General features: G+C 38.7%; 1 protein-coding gene across 1 annotated transcript in view; it reads left to right on the top strand.

Annotated features, from left to right (window-relative positions):
- Window positions 1-823: 823 nt before the first annotated feature.
- Window positions 824-19,079, top strand: part of LOC144239296 (uncharacterized) — a 154,601-nt gene continuing 136,345 nt past the window's right edge. The window contains exon 1 of the mRNA XM_077773336.1: window positions 824-903. Coding sequence (XP_077629462.1) covers window positions 884-903 — 20 coding nt within the window. The 5' untranslated portion in view covers window positions 824-883. The remainder of the gene's footprint in view (window positions 904-19,079) is intronic.

Raw genomic sequence — 19,079 nt, 5'->3', positions numbered from 1 at the left:
GATTACACAGAATTTTAATGAGGGGTCTTGACTGCACTGTTAATGCTGGTCCCTTCTGGGGAGATGCTGGCTCACACTGCACCTCTGCATGTCCTTTGCAGTATTTGCAGACTCTACCATGACAGTGTTCTGACAAAGAAAGGACAGAATATGCCTTTTCCCATTTTGATCTGGAGATTGTTTTCTAGGTCCTAAGGAAGTAATGCTTATACCCAGAGTCTCAGGGGGAGTTTCATGAAAACAGTCCTTCAGCTTCTGCCTAGAACGCCTCCCTCTTGAAAGAAGTAGCTTTCTAGCCTGGTTGAACCACACACAAGTCTTTTAGAAGATAGAGATGCCCTGCGCATACTTCAGATCTGCTGAAATACTCTCAGGCAGAACCACGGGATGTGCATTTCAAGGTTTATCAAGGTACATCAGTTTTGTTGAATGTAGTAGATCCTGTTGGTTGTTCTTGTAGATCTTTTGTCTTGGAATCATGAAAGAAGTAGCTTTCTAGCCTGGTTGAACCACACACAAGTCTTTTAGAAGATAGAGATGCCCTGCGCATACTTCAGATCTGCTGAAATACTCTCAGGCAGAACCACGGGATGTGCATTTCAAGGTTTATCAAGGTACATCAGTTTTGTTGAATGTAGTAGATCCTGTTGGTTGTTCTTGTAGATCTTTTGTCTTGGAATCACAGCCCTCTCTCAGCTTCCATAAATACTGTGGTTAGCAGCTTATACTCGTGATCTTTCCCCCGGGATTGTATTGGTCTTCCTGCCCAGAGATGCTAGGCAGGCTGCACCAGCTCCAGAGAGGTTTTATCACTGTAACACGCTCTCATTCTAGGAAATCTGGTCTAAGACAGTGTGTAACTAGGCTACTCTTCTAGAGGCGCATGAGCAGTCCACAGAATAGGTAAGAGACTTCATCATGTTTTTTTAATCACTGGTCTGATTTCTCTCTCCAGAGTACTCCTGTTCATGAGCACACACACACACACACACACCCCTTCATGCACGCACATACACACACACAAAGAAAATTATTCTATTCTCCTTGTAACAGAAAAACAAAAATCTTATGCAGATCAACTCATCTGTACTTGCTGCTGCTACACTTATTAACCTATCTTTAGGCATACTGTTTTTCATTTACTAAGTATCAATAACTATAAATGAAATTGCTGATCTGATCATAAGACTTTTGATTCATATTGCCAATAGTTTCTCTGAGAGTTCATTCTAATTCCCTCTGTAACAACCAGTGAATAAGGTGTCCTGTACTCCTCACAGGGCTGCCTGGCTTTCTACTCTAGTTTCCCTAGGAAGGGGAGGAATCAGACAGACATAAAATGTGGCAGTCTATGGTTGGTAGAAGTAGAATTGAATATAGACAGGAATCAACCTAGAGGCATGGGCTGGAGAAGATAGGCATGGCGAGGCAAGGGGTGTGTGGGGGGGAAGATTTGGAATGAGATTACTTTAAGACAAGGATGACAGCATGTAAAATGGCAGATTCTCAGCTTGAGAAGGAGGGACTTGGATGTTATCCAAGCCAAGATGAAGAATGTATGTTCTTTGAGGGATATTAGATTTTTTTTCCAGTCACTGTATTCCAACTGTACAGGAGGAAAGGGCTGATGTAGTTGAGTTCGGTTCAAGGTCATGAACTCAGTCATACTACTCTGGAATGCAGTGGTAAAAGTAAGAGGAGAAATAGTTTTGCATGCAGCAAACACTATTTTCTCCTCCTTCCTTAGAATATTTTTCCCTATAATTTTCTTTGGCATTGAGTTGCAAGGACAGCTATAAGCACGTATTAGTGCTTTTGTGTGATTTGGGTGTAGGTATAATGAGTAACTTTATATATAAGACTTTTGCTCTATAGGGCTTCAGGTCTGCCTATTATAACATTCAACATCCCGTATTGAATAAAACAATTCCAAACACCTATTTTGCTAAGTTACAGGCACCTTTGGGAGATGAGGAGGTAATGTGGGTTTTCTGATACTGAGGAGTCTCTATTCTGTAAGATTCTCATTATCTGAGGATTTATAGACCTAAGTTTCTGAGAAGAAATGAAGCAAAGTCTAAAAAAAAAACCCAAACTTAAGAAAATAATATGAATTCTAACCATTTTTGCCTTAATTCTCATGAGAGCAGAAATCTAGGAAGACCTACTAATGAGTTACTATTCTTTTAAGTCCAGGCCTTGAAAGCACATGAATCAGTTTATTAAAATTTATCCTGGGGGCATCTGGGCTGCTCAGTCAGTTAAGTGTCCGGTGACTTCAGCTCAGGTCATGATCTCACGGTCGGAGAGCTTGAGCCTCCCGCATGGGGCTCTCTGCTGTCAGTGCAGAGCCCATTTTGCATCCTCTGTCCCCACCTCTCTCTGCCCCTCCCCTGCTCATGCGCGTGTGCTCTCTCTCTCAAAAATAAAGTGAACATTAAAAAAAATTATTCTGGAAGTAAGTTAACATAAAAAGACTTTTGGTTATTTGTAGACTGTCCCTCTGTGGTCTGTTTTTTCTGAGACATCTTTTTAAAATATTTATTCTGACCTGGCTGAAAAATCACAGAGAGCCAGCTGCATGCACCCAGGTAACACTTCCTGCTCAGAAGTGGTCACGGTCAGGGCACTGTGTACAGCGGGCGCCCTGGGTTCTGCTGCACAAATACCCTCGCAGGGGCACTGAGTCATCCTGCAAAGCCAGAGAAGAGCTTTGTGCCACCAACTCCCCGGAGTGGCCTTTGAAATTGGCCTTATGTCATTTGCGCTGCGGTAATTTGCTCTGGGGAGTTCCTGAGTCACCTGAATGGAGAAAAATAAGCCTTCAGTCTGTGACCTGACTTTAGTTACGGAACAAGCTTCGTGGAGGATCCGGCTTCTGCTTCAGGCCACAGGGAAAGCCCACTCCGGGTTAGTGCGACGCTCCAGGTTCCTAGTTCCTCCTGACTGAGCAGACTCCTTCCTACTCGCCCTCTCTAGTTTCTCCTGGCCCCACTTGAAGATAGAAAAATTATGTTAATATAAATAAGAAAAAAAAGACTAATATATTACTTTTCCATCTTTCCCCAGGGAGACCTGACTGGGACTAGGTCCTTCTGAAACCTTAGGGCTTGTGTCTGGGTTTCTTCCTTTGGTTTGACCCAAACACCTCCCTCTGTTCACAGAATATTCCTGAACCTCAGTCACTGAGGTTCTAGCTCTTTTTCCCGTGCATGTCAGCAGCTACAATGCACTTAGCTGGGGGCAGTTTCTCTCTGGATTTACATACAGCATCTGCAAATTAGACTCAACGAGAAGAGTGATCAAGAGAAGTAATAATTAATGACAAAAAATGTGCCTTATCAGATGCGGAATAAAAATAAAACAATGGGTAAGTACAAATCCCTTGAGCTGACATTCTCATCGGGGTCAGAGGACAGCCACTAGGTGGAGACTATGTCCTCTAAAGGCCAGGCTTCCCTACAAGGCCCCCTGGCGGGACATGTAGAAGACAGTCCAGGTGAGGACAGCAGGAATCTGGAAGGAGTAAAGACGCCTGGAAGGGAGACCACGTGGAGAGTCCCAGGTCAATCCCATCTTTGAGAACATATGCAAATTAGACAAGGACTCTCATGAACTGTCCCTGAGCCACGCTGGGCCCCAAGAACCCGTGCCTGCGAGCAAAACTGCCGGCCCGAAGCAGGACCAGCTTCTCCCCCATCCTGCCCTGCCTGCTGATGGGGAAGGGACAAACTGACAATTACATACTTACTGGAAGGGGGGCTTACATGAGAGGAAAAGAAAGCAGGGTGGCTACTCTTCTGCCACTAATCCTAATGAACATTTCTTGGGCTCTAGGAGAAAAGCCAGGAAAAGAGGAGAGGCAGAGCAGTAAAGAGCAAAGAGTAAATAGAATGGGGCACGAAAGGCGGCTCTGGAGAGTCTTCTCCCCATTAGAAGATGCAGAGTAAGGAGAAAGCCACTTACCTCTGCCATCTCTCTTTTTGGATTTGGGAAAGCAGTGGCATAAAATCCAACTCAATTAACAGGATAAAAGGGGACTTAATATATGCCAGACACCATGTTGCATGCTGTGAGGGATGAGAGAGGAAAGCACAGTCCCTATTTTTAAGGGTATTGCGATCCGGCAAAGGAGACGACACATGCCTCAGGAATAACGATTCCCAACCCACTGAAGTAGGATCCTTGAAAAAGATGCAAGCGGGTGGGAGCATAGGAACAGAGCGAGCCGAGTCAGGAATGGCACCTTAGGAAAAGCCTCATGGAGCAGCTGTTGAGTGTTAAGAACAACCAGGATACGGAGGGGACACAGAGGAGGGGAATGAACTTCAGATCGAGGAGGGAGCTTGAGCAGAGTGAGGCACTGAGCTGGGGGAGGTGGCGTGTTTTTGGAGAAAGGCGACATCTCATGACACTAGAGCTAAAACTGAACAGGGCGTGTTTAAGGCCGCAGGGGAAGGTGAGGCCGGGTTGCCAGGTCAGGCTAAGAAGGTTTGATCTGATAATATGCAGGATACGGATGCACGGAGAACTATTCAAGAAGAGGCTGACAAAATCACAACGGTGCCAAAAGAATGTGAATCCAGAGGTATTATGCATGACACGTTAGAGAAAGCAGAGACGAGATAGGGAACGTTGCTTAGCAATCTCCCATGTGTTGTTTGCGTTTCTGCATATCTTGTGAGCACGGGCACTGCCTTTGTACTGAACTATTTTTTTCAAGGGTGCTTTTCTAGTGAATAGAGTTGGAAGACAGAGATAGTGTCTCTCTCCAGAGCAACACCAGGCAAGTTCACTGTCTGTTACAAAAGATTGTTTCCCTAAGATTAGGCTTTCCTCTCCCATAATGCAACCCACTGCCTATGTAAGAATCCATCTGCTTCTATGTCCCAGCTCCTGTGACAGTTAGAAATAAGCGGAATGGGTAGAGATATATTGTTCATGTTGTCTTCTGTCCTGTGAGAAAGAAATTACTTTGTTTCTGACCCAACAGTCTATGTCTTTTGCCATCATTCATGAAACAATGGCAGACTAACTTGTCACCTGCATGTAGTGTAAAGATCGCAAGTTGTTCATAATTTTCAATGGAGGGGAAACAGTTAAGAGGCTTTTTCAGTAATCTTAATAGTAAGTAAGTAGTTATTTTAGGGCAAAAATAGAATTTATTTTTGCACCAAGTACCTGACTTTTAAATATGATTAATTTTATAATATCCAGAAAACACAGTTTCTTTACTATAAACAGCCTGACCCAACTGCATTCATGGCTGTCAGTTCATCCTACACCTTTCTTCGAAGTCTTACCCACCAGAGTCTCAGAGGGGAAGTGTGGGTCCAGGAGAGAATGGATGCCAGGGATTCCTATAAGGTATAGAATACTTTTGCACTCTAGCTTTGCTCTTCCAATGTGCCTAAATGAAGCCAAAATAGTTGTCATAAGATGGCTTCCTTATTGTAATTATCCAAGTATTTAGCCAGCCACCTAGCGTGTACTAGTTAATCAGTAAATAGTTAGAGCCTGAAAGTGAAATCAAGCAACTAAAAGTAAAAAAATAGAACGAGTTGGGAAATTCTTGTCTTTGATCACCTACCCCAATTCCAAAGGTAGAGTTGTTTTTAAACCTATTTACTTTCTTGTCTTTATACAACGTACCTGATACTAGATATTTTTAAGAGCGCCTCTGCACCTACTGTTTTTTGTGACCCCGAACCTCAGTGTTTTCAGCATGAAATAGGACTTGATTATTTTAAAGGTCCTTCCCAGCACTGGATTCCATGAAGCCCAGTTCATGGAACTGAGTAATAATGTCATTTTCCTTGAAAAACATGGCCAGAAGAGTTATTTTAACTGGAAAGAAGGAAAGATGAGCAGTTTAAGTATGTGACTATGTTGAACAAGCTTCTTAGTTTCTTTTGCTATCAATAGCTTGCTGGTCCCTTTATTCACTTTGAAGCAAAGCCTAAATGAAAAGGTAGCAATTCTTTAACTTTGGACTAGGTTCATAGTATCTTTAATCTGTTCCAAAGGTGACAAACAATGGATTTTGCTAAGATCCTTTCACATGCACATAAAAATGGTGGTATTCTCAGCAAAGTCTAGAAACACGGTTTGAGTGCTGAGAGTTTAGTTGTCATCCTTATTATGACAACTAGTAATTAGCTTTTATTGTTTGCAAGTAGTGTGAAAAATCAGAGAGGAAAATTCCTCACTGTTGGAAGGAATGGCCTATTAACTGCGATTGCACAAAAACAGACACGTCATGGTGGTGTTTCTCCTGCCAAGTGTAAAGATGGACATATGGTTATGTGAGCTCAAATGGTTGGATCACTGTGTTACAGAGGCCAAGGTTATGGATTGAAGTCCAATATGGGCCAGTCAATTCTTCTCTCTTCTGCCCTCCCAACCATCCTATGAACAGGAACCTAACTGGATGTCAGACCTTATTGATGGCATGTCAGTTATCACTTGATACACGATAGCAAAAACAGGGTCACCAAGCCCACTGTGTTCTGTCTGCTTTGAGTTCATGATGTCTTTATATGCCAATGCAATTTATTTCAACTTACTAATTGCTTTAATGTGCTTGCAAAAAAGTTTGGCCTGATACCTATTCTGGAGAAGCGGATCATCTTGAATGGAAAGAGAAACTCACGTTTTCTTAAAATAATTTTATTCAAACTATTCATATGCATGTTTAGCGTCAGTGACTTCATAATTTTTATAAGTACTTTTTGAGCCAAGTAATGTTTACCTAGAACAAATCATCTTCACTTCCAACAAAGCTGTTTGAGATATCAGGCTAAAATTAGAATCTATGTATGGTTCTGTTCCTGGAAATGTGATGCTAAGCATGGATACCCACTTATGTAACATTTGGACATTAGGAGTCTTTTCCCCTTGCTTTTCATCCTAGATGTGTGCGTTTTTAAAAATTTTTCCACAATGCAATCACTTACCATATTGCTTTTATTTTTTTTATTTAAAAAATTTTTTGTATGTTTTATTTATTTCTGAGAGAGAGATAGCAAGACAGCGAGACAGCATGAGCATGCGAGGGTCAGAGAGAGAGGGAGACACAGAATTCAAAGCAGGCTCCAGGCTCTGTGCTGACAGCTCAGAGCCTCACACAGGGCTCGAACTCATGAACCCTGAAATCATGACCTGAGCTGAAGTCCAAGACTTAATCGACTGAGCCACCCAGTCTCCCTTCTCCTTTCTCTTTTTTTAAAAAAATATTCATTCTTTATATTTGTACCTGAACTGACCTGCCTTCCTCAAGTTTTCTCCTACTCTTTTACGCCTCTATGCCCATCTGAATTCTCCATTTTCCTAGCTTGCTTGAAAGAATGTTTTAAGATCTGACTTAGACTTGTACATTTATCCTTTACTGAGAAACTTTAATTTTTTCCTAAAAAGTCAAGCTACTAAGTGAAAGTTGTTAAATAAATTTAAAAAACCCTGCAATTTGAATGAGAAATGTCATGATGTCTTCCATTTTAACATAAGCTATCCAAACAATTTTCATAGATAGAACATTTAGCAATAACAGCACAAAAGCAAGCTTATATAAGCAAAACAGAAGTTTGAAAGTAAAGAATTGTAGATGGTATATAAAATGAAATGTACTGAAAATTTGTTGTCTGGACTAGATGAGGAAGAGAAGACAGGATGTTGTGTTTTGGGTATAGAAGCAAATGGATCATTCTTTGTAGGTTTTTTTCTTCTGTGCCATGTTCCTCATCAAATTTTCAAACTTAACAAGGTTCATTGTTATCTTGTATTCAAACTACAGTTAAAAACAAAGTTGTAGTGCAGAAAAATGCCTTTTAGGGCAAAATAAAGGCTAAACACAAGAGTGTTTTGAAATCTATGGAGGGGCTCCTGAATGGCTCAGTCAGTTGGGTGTCTGACTCTTGATCTCAGCTCGGTTCTTGATCTCAGTCCTGCATTGGGCTCCATCCTGGGCATGAAGCCTACTTAAAAAATAAAAAAATATGAAGTCTACGGAAAAACTGCCTGTGCACATTTTCTATGAAGAGTCATAGAAAATCTCACCTTTTCATCCCACTGACTTTACTTACATACCCAAAGAAAAAGGTTTTGAGTTTATCTAAATATGGCACACAATACAAATTTGTTCCATATGATTGTCTCTGACTACAGACTTGAATGTTAAGTAAACATATGTGTCTTCTCCTGAAATTATAATTTTAAACTACTATGTCTCGAAGCATATTTATTTAGTGTGGTTTTATGAAAGAGAGTATTAAGAAAAAGACAAAAAATCATCTGGAAAGTGGCATAACTTTTTATGGGGTATTATGAAAATTTACTAACTGATGAGTAATTGTGTGGAGTGAATCTTTATTCCTGGTCCCAGAGGCCATCTTTGGATACCCAGACAGGTGAGGTGTTCCTTCCCTTTATTCTCCTCTGTGTAGACCTTTCTATCGCTTTCAACATTGTTTTTTTTTTTTTAAGTTTATTTATTTATGTTGAGAGAGAGAAAATGATAAAATGCAAGCAGGAGAGGAGCAGAGAGAGAGGGAGAGAGAATCCCAAGGAGGCTCTGTGCTGTGGGTCTCCAGCACAGAGCCCAGTGTGGGACTTGATCTCATGAACCATGACATCATGACCTAAGCTGAAATCGAGTTAGAGACTTAACCAACTGAGCCACCCAGATGCACATCAACATTGATTTTATTCTATTTAATTATTTGTTTGTTTAGTTTATTTATCTTGAGAGAGAGAGAACACACACAAGAGGCAAAGGAAGGGAAGGAGAGAGAACCCCAAGCAGGCTCCACACCATCAGCATGGAGCTGGATGCAGGGCTTGAACTCACAAATTGTGAGATCGTGACCTGAGCAGAAGTCAGATGCTTAACCTGCTGAGCCCCTCAGATGTCCCTCAACATTGTTTTGAATGATTTCTTTGTGTATTTCCTCTGCTGTTTTGTAAGATATCTGAGGGACGGGCCCTGATCTTTTTGTTGCTAAGTCTTAACCTTATACTTGGCCTTTCGTTCTTGAGTGAATCAGTGAATGTATAAATCTTCACTCACTTTATCTGCCTCCAGATGAAGGCAGGTTTCTGTGTTACCTACTTAATAGACTACTGAAAATAGTTCTCTGTTTTAAGTTACCCCAGATCAACAGAGCATCTCATATCTTAGAGAATATTTCTATCAAAATTCTGATAACTTGGGTGGAAAATTACTCTAGTGATCGAAGATTGACCTATTTTCTTGGAATTTGCCTAAGTTTCAGTTGGAATGAAATACTGGGTTTCTCTTGCAGTGACCTGAGACTCTTTACTCTGGGTACCAGATGGTTTTCTCCTTTACTTGAAAATGAAAACATCTGACAGACTTTGTCAGGGCATGTGTCAGTAATGTTATTCACGGGGAAAGTCTTCCAAATGACATGCTTGTCTCGGAGGGCGTTTATCTGGAGCATGTGTTGTGTCTTCAGATGCCTCAAGTTCACACATTAAAGATGTTAGCTCAGTTGTAAATTGTTGCAGGTCTACAGGCTCAACACTTGAAAGAAATCATACTCTGGAAAAATGAACATTTTCACTCTTCTTTTTCTTCTTTGGGTTCTGAAATACACTTATAAACTGTAAGGGAGAAAAATTCATATTTTCTTTCTTAAAAACTATTCACCTACACTGAATCTTAACACACTGACAGTCAATCAAATTTTCTTAGAGACTTGAGCATATGGTAAAAAATTATGCCAGGGGGGACATCCAAAGTGTCTTCTGCCAGGCCTTGCCCAACACTCAGTAACCAATAACTGCTCAAAACGTCAGGCTGTGCTGTGATAAGGCGCTAATATCTAGCCCAGAGACATCGCTGCTGACAGAGCCATATAATACTTTTAATAATGAAAGTAGGTTTTAGTTAAGTCACTCCTCTCTTCACCTCATGTGACAGCTGGCAGCCATTAGAAAGATAAGTGTCTGGATGTAGAGATTGTAATCCTAGAAGACTTTGTCTCTTTACAATTCTGATAACACAACCTTGGATTCATTAGCCCTGTGCCCAGCCCTTGGGGAACTGATCATTTGACAGATCATCATTCCGTGTCTAATTCCTGGAGGAAGAGGAAGAGGAAGAAGAAGGACTTCTCATGATAAATATAAAGATTTATTATAACATGTGGTAATTAAGATAGTATAAAACTAGTGAAGGNAGGAGTAGCATGGAAAAACTGAGAGGGAAGGAAGGATATTTCAGTACACATAGCTGGAAAACTTGGTATCCCTATGGAGAAAATGAATTTGGATTCTTATTTCAGAGTGTTCTAAGTCTAAACACAAAATATGTTAAAATTTACATATCAAAAGCAATACTTAAAGTTTGGGAGAGGGCAGGGGGATGGGTTGAATGGGTGATGGGCATTAGGAGGGCACGTGTTGTGATGAGCCCTGGGTGTTATATGTAAGTGATGAATCACTAAATTCTACTCCTGAAACTTAAATAAATAAAAGTTTTTTGGGGAAAAAAAGTTGATTATCTTTATAAAGTAGGTATAGGTGGGATACCTTTTTAAATAAGACCAAAAAAAAAAAAAACCCTCTAACTATAAAAGAAAAAAAGATGAGAAATAACAAGCATTGGAAAGGATATGGAAAAAAGTTTATTTACACACTGTTGGTGGAAATGTTAAATGGGACAGCTGCCTGTGGAAAACCGTCACACAGTTCCTCAAAAAATTAAAAATAGAAATACCATCCTAGAAATTTCACTTCTGAGTAAATACCTAAAGAACTGAAAAGGTTTTGAAGAGATATTTGTACCCCCATGTTCATAGCAACACTATTCATGATAGCTAAAACATGGAAAGAACTCAAGTGTCCATTGATGAGTGAAGGCACAAGCAAACGGTGGTATATACAGACAATGGAATATTATTCAGTCTAAAAAACAAAGGATACTGTGACATTTGGTACAATACGGATGAACATTGAGTAATTATGCTGAGTGAAAGAAGCCAGACACCAAAGGACAAATATTATAAGATCCACTTATCTCAGGTACCTCGAATAGTCAAAATCATAGGCACAGAAAACAGAATAGTGGTTGCCAGGGACTGAGGAGAGGCTTGAGGAGTCAGTGTTTAATAAGTACAGAATTATAGTTTACAAGATGAAGAGAGTTCTGGAAATAGATGGTGATGATGTTTGCACTACATGATACATGTATTTATTAAATGGAACTATATATGCAAATATAGTTTCAGATGATAAAATTTGTTATGTATATTTTACCACAATGATAAGCATTAGGAAAAAATATATTTAGACAAAAAGCCTGAAAAGACCAACCACAGAATAGGGTCTTCAATACAGTGGGATATTGCCTTTATCCCACTGTAAATCCCCAAGCCCTAAAATGGCTATAAGAATTGTTTGTTTAGGGGCTCCTGGGTGGCTCAGTTGGTTGACCGTCCAACTTCAACTCAGGTCATGATCTCACAGTTGTTGAGTTCAAGCCCTGCATCAGGCTTGCTGCTATCAGTTCAGAGCCCACTTCAGATCCTCTATCCTCTGTCTTCCTCTCTCTCTGCCCCTCACCTGTTTCCTCACTCTCTCTGAAAAATAAATAAACATTAAAAAAAAGAACTGTTTACTTATTCAGGAGTAACTAAACTGGACAATAGTTTAGACCTAAAGAGTATTTCCTAAGAAATCTAAGTGTGCAGGTCCCTGAGTCTTCTTTGGAGAGTACTCTTGTCCCCAAAGGTTCTGGGAGGTCATAGCTTCTAAATTTCCTGTCATTCATCGTTGGAGTGGATATTGCTAATGAAAAACATGCTGGAATACTCTTCCCAGCCTACTTGCATCCAGCATTTGCCTCAGCCTTATTAACTGTGTTTAATGAAACCCACCCCCATTATGGCTAAAAATGAAGTAAGAAAGAAAAATTATAACCAAACTACATCTTTAACATTCTAGTCAAAACAATTGTATGATTTAATATAGTTATTCACATTTTAAGTTGTTTCTTTAACAAAATTGAGGCAAAGAGAAAGGAGAGGATATACTGTATTGTATCTACATTTGTATAATACTGAAGGGCAACTGTCACTACCATAGAATATACTCTCATAACTTTTTATTTTTTAATTTTTTTAATGTTTATTTTTGAGAGAGAGAGACAGAGCATGAGCAGGGGAGGGGCAGAGAGAGAGGGAGACACAGAATCTGAAGCGGGCTCCAGGCTCTGAGCTATCAGTACAGAGCTGGCACGGGGCTTGAACTCACAAACTGTGAGATCATGGCCTGGGCTGAAGTCAGAGGCTTAACCAGCTGAGCCATCCAGGTACCCCTCTCATTAACTTCTTAGAATAAAATTTATACCAAAGAAGTTTTGAAATTATAAGCTGCAACCTTAGCTTGACACGGCTTATTTCACATCTGAATTGCTTCTCTCTTAGAATTCAGTCCTCGAGGCAGAGAAGAGTCTGCCTCTGATTCTGTGCCTTCTCCATCAATGAGACCTCTGTCAGCACTGTATAAATAATTAATTATTATTAATAACCACCGTAACCATCTTCTCTTTGTTTCTCACTTCTGAACATAGCCAGCAGTTTTTTGACAAACTGCAGGGAACAGGTTTATTATTTAGTTGCTGTGATGAATAGGATGCGGCAAGCATGCCCAGGGCCACGGAAAAATTCCAATAATAATAATTGGGGAGAATAGATTCTGTGCCATGTGAATACAAGGCTATTTGTAACGTAAATATTTTTCAGTGACTTGAAAATTATAATTAGGATAATTTGAGTTTCAGCCTCTGTAGAGTGTCAGGAATTTAATTTGGGGTTGTAATCAATAAGCACATTTTTGGTGGGTTTTTCCTACTTGTGAAGTGTCTCAAGCAACACCCTCGAAAGGAGTGCCCTTTCCTTCTCTCTATGACTACACCTAAGCCCCTGTCAAGAAAGAATTTCTTTCCTTCTCTGATTATATTGATATATTTATTTTCCTTCTATTTTCTCCAAATTATTCTCAAAATGTATAATTATTTGAAAAAAATAGGAATATATGTATACACACACACACATATGTATCTGTTAACATTCTGACAGTTCCTTCAGGTGGGATAGGAAATAGGCAATGGATTTTCTTTTATTAACCCTTACGGAAATCTTGGTGTTTAACGCTCTTCAAACACACACACACACACACACACACACACACAGAGCCAATATCTAAAGAAATTCAAAACACCTGAAAACAGCGAAAATGAATAGAAAATTCACCAGCAATGACAAAACAAAGGAAGTCTTACTTCATATCTTAAACCTCGAGAGGTGGTAGGAGGACAGAATCCAAGGCCCCAGAGGAGAGTCCTAGCCCCTCTTCTACCACATTCTAGAAGCACTGCAAGTGAGCTGACAGCATCCTAAAAACACTCTCATATAGTCTGATCATTGCAGAAAAGTCACTGTGGTGGTTTCTTCACCGTTTCCCCATTTCAGAAATGGCTGGTGAGGACATACAGATAGAACAATCACAGCTAAAGCCCTTTCATGACATACTCTACAGTCCTTTGGGGGAAAGATTTGAACTCCAAGAGAGAGTATTCTGGACATTCCACCCATCCCACAGAGGAAAGACCCAAGTTCCGTCAACTAAAGTTTCATTAGCTTCACTTCACAAGAGCCTTTTCATCTCCACATCCCCCAAGCTCCACTTTCCAGAACTTACAGGGTACAGTACTGCATGAGTAGTATAGCCTAGGGAGCTATAAGAGATAATTTCCCTATATCATATTAGAACAATCAGAAATTTTGACAAGGAATCTTATATTAAACATAACCAAAATAAATGTGAAAATATATGAAGCTATCTAATCCTGGACTTTTCTTTATTGGGACGTTTTTGACTACCGATTCAATTTTCATTATTTATGCGTTCAGATTTTCTATTTCTTCATGATTCAATCTTGAATCATGAAGGATATTTGTTTCTAGAAAATTATCCATTTTCTAGGTTATCTAATTAAACATTGTCATTATGAGTTTAAAATTCATAATATATTCCATGTAACATTTTAAAGTATTGACCTAACTATACCCTGGTTCCAGGGAATTCTTTAGTTGTAATAAAAAAAAATATTTATTTTCTCTTTCTATATTTAGATGTTTTCTTTCCTTTTTGGCTAAATTCTGAAAAAGGAAAAAACCAGGACATTAAATGTCATTATTCTTCAGTAATGCATTGAGATTTTGACCCTGTTAGAAAATTATATAGTAAGTGATTTTATGTCAATCTATTAAACATAGAGAAGGATAATTGAAAAAAAATTATGATATTTCAATGGCTGAGCATCAAAGCTGATCTTCTCAATGGATAAGTGTAGATTGAAAGTTATTTTCATAGGCTTAACTTTATGTGTATTATTTATAAGCTGTATGTATACAAGATGATGAAAATGCTAAGTTAAAAATACTGAATAGTATTCACTGAATGAAAGTAGAAAAATTAAAGTCAATTCTGTAGTTTTGCTTTTCATAAGATTCTAGAATGCAGTTCAGCCACCACAGTCATTTAGTGAATGTTTATTGGGCCCTTATTCCTTGGTGGCACTGGTGACTAAGACAATGGCTCTGTTGCATGGAGCTCACTTTCCAGCAGGAGAGAAAGCCAAACCAACTAACTGTACCAGTTTGAGGTAACACAAACGGAACTGAAATTATTGGGATTGCTTAAATATTACCAAGGATTACCTGGCAGGGGAGATCTAAGGAAAAGCATATGTAAAACCAAACTCAAATTAAATTACAATGCAGGACATATAAGAAATAGAAAGCAAATCAAACACCAACAGAGCAAAATCTTGATTTTAGATGATGCCCTACGATGGATTGATTGAGATTGACTTTATGAGCTATTTCTTTGAAAAGTCCAGTTACAGGGGCACCTGGGTGGCTCAGCCGGTTGAGTGTCCACTCTGGCTCAGGTCATGATCTAATGGTTCGTGGGTTCGAGCCCTGCATCGGGCTCTGATCTGACAGCTAGCTCATAGCCTGGAGCCTATTTCAGATTCTGTGTCTCCCTCTCTCTCTGACCCACCCCTGCTCACGCTGTCTCTCTCTCTCTCAGAAATAAATAAAACATTAAAAAAAGTTTTGAAGGGCCAGTTACAGGTATCTTAAAGATGGTGTCATTATAGAGACTTACACAATAATCAGTTCCTCAACCATTTTCTAGTTCTAAAAATTTGAGGGGAAGGGGGTATATCCTGAAGCAACTAAAGATTCTAACTTGGTAATTGCTTAGATTTCAGTGTGTGAGTATTTAAGAACAAAAATATGTTAAGTAGGAAAGGGCTCCTACCAGCCATACCTTTCTAGATTTTACTTCCATAGCTATTTTCAGGAAAATTCATCAGACTTGGAAATGGGCAAAATGTCCCTGGGGACCCTTTCAGGAGACTACTAGGTGTTATGGCGTGATCTCTGCGGAGCTATCTCATTTCCCCATGCACATGTAGAGATGTGCATCTCTGACTGTCTCTCCAGCCACTAGAGTGAAATATGACCCTGCAGAGGTAAAATACTAAGTTGTAGGAAACTGAGAGTAATGCACATTATTCTCATCTGGGGTGATTTATATCCTGTAGAAAAGATGACTACAAGCTTTACATTTTATTACTTCATAGGATATTAAATTGCTTTGTATTTATTAGCAAATGTGTTTCACTATTTGTAATGGACTATATTCATGTGTGTCTGTTTTTCAAATTTGCTTTAAATTGGTTCTAATATCTTACTAATTTCCTCACAAATTAATGAGTTAAGTGAAATCTTTATACTTGTGTGAGAGTCATGGCTTACTATTTTAAAAATTGTAGTTAAGCAAAATAAACATGGACCTAAGTGATATCTACATTTTGGCAAGATGGTGATGATTTTTTTAGTTTAGTTTTGTTTTTGTTAATAACAGAAAAAAGCATATTTCAGAAAAGTTCATATACTGAATGCAAAATTCACCTTAAAAAATTATTTTGTGAGTACTCACATTTAAATTTGTTTAAATCACTAAAGATTAACAGACCCTTTATAATAGGAAATGTGGTACATTCTTTATGATTCTATCTGAATAATACTTGAATAAAGGTATTGGCACTAAAATGTACAACTCCTTATTGTTCTTATATAATTTTAAAATTATATAAGCACTTCCAACTTATTATTTAATTTATAATCCTAACACAGAGGCAAATAGGATAATGGGTCACATTCTATATAAAACAAAATAAAACAAACATAACAAAACAAAACACCAAGAGGTTAAATGGCTTGTGTTCATATAATTAAACAGGGAAGTTTGTAATTCTATAGCCAGAACTTTGGTCTTCTGTTACATGATTGGATTGTACAGGTCTCTTTTTCCTATGATATATACTGAAATTATGGATGAAATATCACTCCCACCTTTTTCGGTTTTGCTCAGTGAGTGCAAGTTACTTGGCTCAAGCTGGTGAGAAGATTCTTTTTCAGTAAATAATGCAAGAGTTGCAAGTGACACAGAGGAAAAGAATAAGGGGCTTTTGTTTTATCAGCATAGCTTATGCAGAATTTGACTGTTTTATGATTTAAACAAATTTCAAAATAGCAATTTTGGTTTTAATGTGTTTTTCTTTTCTTTCTTTCTTTCCTTTTTTTTTTTTTGCAGTTGGTATTTTCTGGATCAAAATCTTTTCTTTTAGGGGTGCCTGGGTGGCTCAGTCGGTTAAGCGTCCAACTGTGGCTCAGGTCATGATCTCACGGTTCGTGTGTTCGAGCCCCGTGTAGGGCTCTGTGCTGACAGCTAGCTCAGATCCTGGAGCCTGCTTCAGATTCTGTGTCTCCTTCTCTCTCTGACCTTCTTCACGCTCTCTCTCTCTCTCTCAGAAATAAATAAAAAACATTTTTAAAAAATTAAAAAAAATCTTTTCTTTTAATCTTTTTGAATTAAGGAATACAGTAAAGAGCAGAGCATTCCCAACATTTGTGTGAAAGAAGCTTTTTTTTTTTTTATTCCACAAAGCCTTGACATCTTGGGGTGGGGGAGACAGGGAAAGGTTAAAGGTTAATAAATAATGAAATATGATAGTTTCTGCCTTTTGAGAATCTGGGCAAACTTCAGAGAAAAGAACATTTATTATCTTATCAATTCAATAAATAGCTTTCTGAATGTCTTCTGTGTCAGCCATTGGGACAGGTTCAAGTATAGGGAGTACAATATGGGATAGATTGGTTTCTTGAATGTAAGGAAATTTCAGCAAGGGAAATGGAAAAACAGCAAATAGGAAAAAAGAGACAGTCAGTTGAGAAGTGCCACAACTGGGGGATATACAGATCAGGTGGAGCATAAGAGCAGAGACCCAGCCCACGTCCTAGGAAGATGATGGCTAAGAGGCAAGAAATTTGTATAAATAACTTATTTTACATTAATTAACCTCAGTATCTTCATCTTAAAATTTCAGCTAATATACTCCCTTATGGGTCTGCTGTGCAAGCAAAAAATATTACGTATATAGTGCCAGGCACATAAAGTGCATAATAAATGGTAACCATCATTATTATTCTTATTATGACTGCTAAAAAAAATGGAGTTTGAAGGGTGAATAACAATATCCTTTAGAAAAGGAAAACAAAGAAGAGATTTCATATACAGATTCTAGAAGTAAGAAGAAGCTTTTTGAAAATTCTTTATCATGACTGGATCTAGAGAGGATGAAAGAGATGCCAGAGATGATAGATGAGCTAGAAGATGAGGAAGAAACCAGATTATACAGAGCCTTGCCAACCACCTTAGGAATCTGGAATTTATCCTAAAGTCCATGAGAAGCCATTAAAGATTTCAAGCAGGTGTGTGATATGTCCTGGTTTCCATCTTGCAAAAACCAATTTGACTACTGCTTGGTGTTGAAATGGAGCAAGTGCAGAGGAAATGGAAAGACAACCACAGAAATATATGTGACAGATGATCCTGTCTTGAAGTGGCCTGGAGATGTTAGAAATGGAAAGATTTGAAAGTTATTCTGCAGTTAAAATCCAGCATTTGGGGGCTAGGAGTAAAAGGAGGGTGGGAGAATTCAGAGCACTGGTGGTATAGTTCATGGTGCTGGGATGCAGGGAAGGAAGAGGGAAAAGAATTGGAGGGAGAGGAAGTTTCAGGGGGATTTAATGAGCTCAGGTTTGGAAGTGTTGCATTCTAAGACAATCTGTGAAGGATCCTCATAGGTGGCTGGATCTATGGGATCAACTGCAACAGGGAGGGAAACTGCCAGAAATTTCTTTTTTCTCAAAACTTGTCCATAACCCTTCTTTTAAAACTTTTCTAAAATTGCTTTTTTACAGAAATCATTTATGGTCTTGGTAGATAAAAAAGTAAAAAATAAAAGACATATATTCCTATCAACGAGAGAAAAACACTTATATTTTTATCTTTTACTTGTAGGCCTTTTATATATATAATTTATACTTCACAGAAAACAAAATGTGTCAATTTAGCTTTTTGTGTTTGTTCCAGATTTTCTCTGAGTTGTTCAGAATGTAACATATTTTAGTAGAAATACTATACCTGTAATGTGTCAGCTCTTAATGCAGTCTGTTGACTGGGGAAGATTTGGTGTTTAATTTATCAAAGAGGAAATAGCACATATTTTACATTAACTGTCTAGTTAGCTAATGGGCCTATAATTATAATTATGAGAGAGGAAAGGAATCCATTTAAAAAACTTAGATAAACTTTGTCTAAGAATATTGAAACTTATCTGCAGAAATCAAGGTAAATGTTAGCAGTAATGAGGACAATCATTCAGAGTGGTCCTTGGATAATTTGGGGGTAGAAATATTCCCTGTATGTAGAAAAACTATGACTTCTTCTATTTTTTCCTGAATAGAGATTGCATTTTACGATTCCATGGAATTAAAATTCTAGGGGCACCTGGGTGGCTTAGTGAGTTAAGCGTCTGACTCTTGATTTCTGCTCAGGTCATGATCTCAAGGTTCATGAGACTGAGTCCCATGTTGGGCTCTGCACTGACAGAGTGGAACCTGCTTGGAATTCTC

This window comes from Crocuta crocuta, unplaced genomic scaffold (genome assembly GCF_008692635.1).
Source record: "Crocuta crocuta isolate KB4526 unplaced genomic scaffold, BGI_CrCroc_1.0 scaffold16, whole genome shotgun sequence".
Lineage (NCBI taxonomy): Eukaryota > Metazoa > Chordata > Mammalia > Carnivora > Hyaenidae > Crocuta > Crocuta crocuta.
This window is presented reverse-complemented; position numbering and strand designations above follow the sequence as displayed.